Here is a 7,500-nt window from a genome sequence, read left to right on the forward strand (position 1 = left end):
GTTTATCGCCGCATTCGAATGACAAGACGCTCTGTTCTATTTTCCAGTCAAACTTGGGAGAAGAAGCTAGAGCGGGAGTCGAACCCAGACCCTCACGGACTGTGTCGGCAGATGAACGCCTTCACTATTCTGCCAAGATCTGTTTGGAACGATCTTGAGCATATCTATGCAAAGCATGGCTGATCAAACTGATGCTGCGGTAGTTCTGGCAGTGATGGAGATTTCCTTTCTTGGGGACAGTGATAATTGATTTGGTCCGTGGCGTGGACCATTTGTATGTGTGCCAGATTGTGAAGCAGATGGCTGATAGAATGTTCAATAGTGTCTCTCCCCCATGTTTCAAAAGCTCTGCAGGGATGTCGTCGATGCCTGCAGTCCTGCAACATTTTAGCGACTTCAGTGCTGCTACAGTCTCTTCACGGAACATTGGGGTGTCATCGTCATTTGATGAATCTGCACTGTTAGTACACTTTGGTTTCCATTGATCTTTTTATTGTAGAGGTGACAGCAGTACTCAGTCCACCTTTTTTCCGATATCTTGTTCCTGTGTGATACAGTTGCCATTTTTATCCTGGATGGTTATGACTGTCTTTTTTTTTCTCTTTGATTTAAGTCTTAAAGGCTTTTCGTATCGTTGCTTTCAAGGTTTTACTCAATATTTTCACACCACTGTTCAGTCCAATTTTACTTTTCATTCATCATTACTTGACTGATGTTCTTGTCTATTGTGTTGTATTTCTCCTTTCTTTTCTTGTTTTTGTTTTGTGATTTTAGACTCCTTCAAGTGTCGCATATCTCCAAGATACTGCTTGTGATCGATGTATTGTGTTTCCATCGGCTTACCCTTAGGACCTCTGTTGCTGTTTCTGTCATCACTTGGTTGAAATTGTTTGTGCGGTCTTCAAGAACTTCAAGCAGAAGAAGTGGGTCAAAGTTTCCTCTGGTGACTGCTTGGAAATGTTCAGCGATGTCAGAGTCTTTCACTTTATCAAGGTTGAATTTGAGTCGGCTGTTTTTCTCTGTATTCTTTAGCGCAATTGGACATTATGAAATTACATTGGAAAAGTCGTTTTAATTGAGAAATTTTCAAAGAAACAAATAATAAGACAAGTGAATAGATTAATGAATAGATAGATAGATAGATTGATTGATTGAATGATTGATTGATTGATACTGACAGCATAAAAAAGAATCACAGTATCATTTGTAAGTGTGGTGTTTCGTGCAATTTGAATCCACGCAGAAATAATTGAATGCCTGACTGATGGTTTAATGGAAGAAGAAAACCACAAAAAGGAACATATTGCTTGGTTTAACTTCAGGTAGACACGAACAAAGTTGGAAGCTCACAAAGAGGTTATTGTAGTGTGTGTGTGTGTGTGTGTGTGTGTGTGTGTGTGTGTGTGTGTGTGTGAGGGGACCTAAAGCAAAAACTATCCGTCTCTCAGTATCTCTGTCCTTGTCCTTGATCCTGTCTGTCTGTCTGTTTGTCTGTCTCCGTCTTCTGTCCTGATCCCCAACACCCTCATTGTTTTTTTTCCGTTTTTGTTTGTTTGTTTGTTTTTATTCACATTATTTTTCTTTTCTGCAATTATTTTGCCAATTCTTCTTTCCGTCCTACCTTTTGTTTCTTTTTCTTTTTTTTTTTTCTTTTTTTTTTTAGATCTTTCTTTTCTTTTCTTTTTTTTTCTTCGTTTTATTTTCTTTTGGCTAAGTTTTTTGGGTTTTTTTTTTTTAACGGAGGACAGGTTCACAAAGAGCTTGTTTAACAACACGCAGGGAAACCACAAAGGTGAAGGGAAGGGACCTCCCCAGAGAAAGAGAGAGAGAGGGGCGGGGGCCGTTCAGCCCAGTCGTTTGGGCATTCCCAGTCACGCGGACTTTTAGCCAAAGACCCATCGCTGTAGCCCACGACACACCGTGGGTATCGTAGAACCGATATCTGTCACTGCTCGCGGACATCACGGCTGTGTCGGGATTTTTTTTTTTTTTTTTTTTTTACAATTTTTTATACTCTTTTTATGGCAGTGTTCGGCTCCGTGTGGGCCATTCCAGCCAGCTCTGTGATTGGTCCTGAGGGCTATTCCTGGCCGTCACAGACAGGTCAGCACTCCGCGGTGGTCTGAAAGCAGCTACGCATTTTCTCCTTTAATTTGTGTTTTATCACACACACACACACACACACACACAAAGTTAAGCGACCCGCTCTTCGAACCGTTTTGTCTTCCGCAGTGCGCTACTGCTTCTTCTGTTCAAAGAACCTCACACAGGGTATTGTGTGAACTAAGTGTGATTTGGTGCGTGGTGGGTAATTCACCGTGTGTGCAAAAATGTCAATAGCAGCTCGGCGAATGTACTGAATAGCAAGCCTGGACTAAGTGCATGAGGCTTTGTAATGTGAATCGAGATCATATGAACAGCCGCTGTGCTGCTTCTGAAGTGGCGGTGATTATTAAACACGGGAACACGGTATGTGAAACCTGACGGATAGCTGCATGGATTCTGTTTGTGCTGTGTGTATTCAATACATATTTTGAGTGCTTACTTTGTTTATTTAATGTTAATTTGTGCTTACGTGTGTGTGTGTGTTTAGTGTATTCAATGCAGGTCTTAGCGTCAGTGTGTATTTATCACATTTTATACAGATACCGGTGAACATGCATTCTTTTCAGAGGACAGAGAATGCGTCATGTCAGGCAAGGAATTTATGTATTAACAGTGAACAAACAGTAAACCGTCTTGGCGAAGAGCAGCAGACAGCCCAGACGAAGATTCGGGGTAAAGTAATAAAGCAGATAGCAGTACAAATGTAAAACGGACACTGGAAAACATTTTTGGCAGAGAAAAACATGAAAGCCAAACGTTGATCGTCGGAATGGAAACGGAAAACGCTTGAAGCCAGAAGTTCAGAAGAAGCTAGGAAGTTGCTGTAACTTCTCTCTTGACCCAGGGGTGTCATACGCACGGAGTGGAAAACAGTTCTTCAGATCTGGAGATCAGAAAAACGATTCATACTAAGATAGCGTGTATAACCAGAGAACGTAAAGCTTTGGAAGATAGCTGTAACACCAAAGAGTATGTACTCATACGCAAGGAAAACAGTTCTGGCCAAGAGTTCATAAGCAGACAGTAAATAGTTTCACCCAGGACTACATCAGTAAAGAATTTCATCCAAGGGTACGCAAGCAGAGAATTAACAGTTCCACTCAGGAGTTGATAAGCGGAGAGTAAAGAGTTCCACCAAGGAGTACATAAGCAGAGGGTAAAGACTTGCACCCGGGTGTTCAAAAGTGGAAAATAAAGAGTGTCAACCGGGAATACATAAGCAGAGAGTGAAGTGTTTACCCGAGACTGCATAAATAGAGAGTGACGATGTCGACAGTCAGGCGTCGGTTTGATTATCCCCCCATGGGTGTGGCCCTGGATCTCCGGAACGGATCTGCCTGGACCCTTCCCCAGGACGGATCCCTCACCGACACATCCGACAGGTGAGATCCTCTAATTTTTCTCTTTCTTTTTTTAAACGAATTCAGCTGTGGTGAGTTTGTGGTGTCGCTACAATTTCCTTTGTGTGTGGACAGATTCACTGGGGGTCCTGTCGCTGGGGGTTCGTGGTGGCGGTCTCGCCTCTTGGGTGGTGTGTGAGTGAGGGTCACTGGCACTGCGACTAAGCTATTATTGTCATCAGTTGGGGAGTTGGGGGCTGGGCTCTTAGCAGCTGATATCCTCAGTATGTTAAAACAGGCACTACTAGATGTTTTGCAGCAGTGCTGTGTCTCCTCTGTTGTGTAGTCTCCCGGCGACTTACATCGATAGTTCCTTGTGGACTGCCCACGCTGGGACTGTGATACGACCCTGGATGTGGCTTTGTATGGGGGGACTCGGTATGAGCGGCGTGGGAGTGATGCCACAGAAATGGAAAAGATGACTGGACACACACACACACACACACACACACACACATATCTAGATAGATATCTTTTATGTGAATTTGTGGGTGTATATGTCGTTCTCTGTAGTTTGGGGATGTTTCTGTCTGTTGCTTGTGAGGTTGTGATTCAGATGTTGTGCATGGGCTTTACGTTCTCTGCGAGGTTGAGGCGGTCTTGTATGTTTCCAGATTTGTGTTTGATCGTTTGTTTGTTTCGTTTTTTGTGTGGTTTTTGTTGTTCTCTTTAACTTTGATGTGCTTTATATTTGTCGTCTTCACATGTCTGTATGGTGTTCATTAGTCCGAGGTGCGTTTGTGTGTTCTTTGTATTTACATGCCTCTGCATGTTTCAAGTGTTTCTCCATTTTTTCATATGTTTGTGTTGTATTTTAAGTTTGAAAAGACTGAGCTATTTTTATGAGCTGAATTTTAATGGATTTAAGAAGATGATGTATTTGGTTTTTTGGGTGTGTTGGTGCGTGCTTGAGGCATTAGGATTTGTGTGTGTGGTGGGTGTGTGTGTGTGTGTGTGAAATCTGTGACGCAGCACACAAAAACCCGCAGAAGTCGCAACAAGCTATTAGAAATTCACAAAAAACGTCACTCGGGTCAAAAATAATGAAAATGGAGATGTTTACGTATTTCGTATCTTTGAAGACTTATCACTGCTATCGGTAAGTATTTTAGCATAAAACTGTATCAATCGATTCTGTTTTAATTCTTCTTCTTCTTTGTTTTTTTGTTGTTGTTTTTAATCTGTGATATTGAAACTTTTTTAAAGTGTGTAAATGTCAAAAATTATAGATTCCAACTTTAGCCAGCTTTTTGCGGCGCATGTGTGTGTATGTGTCTGTGCCTCCTGTCTGATTTACGGTATTGAAATATACTCTTTATGCGATTGAGGTATTCCCATGATCTTTGTGTACTTTTTGGTTACGTCTTTTTAAGTTCTTTAATTTTTTTTAATGGGAATTTTTGTACTAAAAAAACAAACAAACAAAAAAACAACTTTTTTTTTTCTTATTGTGGATTTGAGTATTTTTTCTTTCTGAAGGTGATTGGTTGGTATAAACAAAATTGCCAAAGTTTCAGGATATTAGCATATATATATATATATATATATATATATATATATATATATATATATATATATATGGAGTGATGGCCTACAGGTAACGCGTCCGCCAAGGAAGCGCGAGAATCTGAGCGCGCTGGCTCGAATCATGGCTCAGCCGCCGATATTTTCTCCTCCTCCACTAGACCTTGAGTGGTGGTCTGGACGCTAATCGTTCGGATGAGACGATAAACCGAGGTCCCGTGTGCGGCATGCACTTAGCGCACGTAAAAGAACCCACGGCAACAAAAGGGATGTTCCTGGCAAAATTCTGTAGAAAAATCCACTTCGATAGGCAAAACAAATAAAACTGCACGCAGGAAAAAAATACAAAAAATGGGTTGCGCTGTAGTGTAGCGACGCGCTCTCCCTGGGGAGAGCAGCCCGAATTTCGCACAGAGAAATCTGTTGTGATAAAAAGAAATGCAAATACAAATATCCAGCAAATTACATCCCCTGGCCGACACTGAGAGCGATCCAAGAATAGCTATAAACGAATGTGTGATTTCATTAAGATTTCCTTTTTTTCCCCAGTTGGATGAAAATGAGTAGTCATCATTGACGAGAACAGATTGCACACAGCAATTCAACCATGCGGAAATCGATCCAAGCTCTTGCTATAGCTCGCTGTTCACGCGCGCGCAAACACGCACACAAACACGCACTGATACAGACACAGACAGACACACAGACACACACACACGAACGCGCGCACACACACACACACACACACGAACGCGCACGCACACACACACACACACACACACACACACACACACACACGAACGCGCACACACACACACACACACATCCGCCACCACCACTACAACATTTATTGTAACAACCAACACAACACTTCGCAGTTCCACACAACAACACACTACAGGACACCACACCACATACACAAAAACACGCACGCACGCGCGCGCGCGAGCTCTACATCGGAAGCACGCACGCATACGTCACGATTGTGAAGGCTGTGATTTGAAACTCGACATAAAACTCTCCGCAGCGAGGCAACGGGAGATAAAAATAACGGCCAGAGCGCGTTTTCTCACGGGTATTATTATTGTGCCCGGGGGAACAAACTGAAGAGGAAAAAAAAAAGAAATGATTAATTTTGACTCCTTCCTTCGCCCGGGGTGTGAGAATGGAAGAGAGGGTGAAAGAGTGAAGAGGCAGTGCAGAGCAAGATAGTCAAGCCATCGCGTTTTCTTAACAGTTCTCACTCCCCACCCACCCCCTCCCCCTCATCCCCACCCCGCGCCCCCTCTCCCAGAGGACTGCACTCACATCGTACCGGTTTTGGGTTTGTTTTTTTTGTTTTTTCTTGCTGTTTTTTTGTTTGTTTGTTTGTTTATTTGTTTTTGTTTTTTAAGATCTAAGTGTTCGTATAATTCCAAAATGAAATTTGGCTTGTTTGTACTTAGATGTTTTTCTTTGTATTTTTCCACTTGTTATTGTCACCCGTCTTCTTGCTGTGTCTCCGAGCGCGCGTGCGCGTGTGTGTGTGTATGTGTGTGTGTGTGAGAGAGAGAGAGAGAGAGAGAGAGAGAGAGAGAGAGCATTGGGGTATGTTACACACACACACACACACACACACACACACACACACACACAGAGAGAGAGAGAGAGAGAGAATGCGTTGTGATATGTGCGTGTGTGTTCAAAAGAGCTGGTCCTTGTGTATTTATCCCCAACCCGCTTTCCCCTTACAAAACGCACATAACCCACTCGCCCCGCCACATTTTTCAACTGGTATCTGGAGAAAAAAATAATAAAGCCATGAAAGTTCATTACCTATCCACCCCCACACCCTTCCTGCCACTCACAACTTTTTATTAAAAAAGTTTTACTTTATTTTACAAGCAAGACATATTTTTCCATACAGACTCCTCTCTACGTGAAAAAATAACCCTCCCTACCACCACCATCACCACCACCCTTCCCCTCAGCTTCCTCCCTTCACCCCCCCCCCCCCACCCCCCGAACCCTCTACCTCCGGCCCCCAAGTGATGTCGATATGACCTGACCAATAGCTATCGCTTGAGTCATAGCGAATCCCATTCCACAGCCAACGTGCAAAACGTCTGCCTTTTTTTTTTTCTTTCTTTCTTTTTTTTTAACCGCTTGACTGCTGTTGACGTAAAAAGTACGTGTCCGTCGATGAAGGGCTGTGACCTCACCTGGACAAAGACTCGAGATCACAAGGTAATTTATCCTATATAGCATAAATATACACATACAAAAACACATTCAGCTCATTTGCATACGTTCAGAAGCACACAATCTTAGCTGCATCAAATGTCCATACGCCCGCCATCAGTCTCCATTTCACACTCGTTATAAGAAATTACTGAAAACATGTAAAATGTCTTCAAATATAAACAAGTAGGTTACAATAACAAATAAGCCCGTCAGTCAAGGAGACTTTGTAAAATAAATAAGTAATTAG

The 7,500-nt window shown here is 42.5% G+C and overlaps 1 protein-coding gene across 2 annotated transcripts in view; it reads left to right on the plus strand.

The window, feature by feature from the left end:
- LOC143299037 (uncharacterized) overlaps positions 1-7,500 on the plus strand; it is a 216,355-nt gene that overhangs the window by 12,626 nt on the left and 196,229 nt on the right. The window contains exon 1 of one of the 2 annotated variants that reach the window (XM_076612124.1): positions 3,212-3,488. The exons of the other annotated variant lie outside the window; for it this stretch is intronic. Coding sequence (XP_076468239.1) covers positions 3,373-3,488 — 116 coding nt within the window. The 5' untranslated portion in view covers positions 3,212-3,372. Of the gene's footprint in view, positions 1-3,211; positions 3,489-7,500 lie in introns of those variants that run through there. 2 annotated transcript variants of the gene reach the window in all.

Source organism: Babylonia areolata, chromosome 24 (assembly GCF_041734735.1).
Source record: "Babylonia areolata isolate BAREFJ2019XMU chromosome 24, ASM4173473v1, whole genome shotgun sequence".
NCBI lineage: Eukaryota > Metazoa > Mollusca > Gastropoda > Neogastropoda > Buccinidae > Babylonia > Babylonia areolata.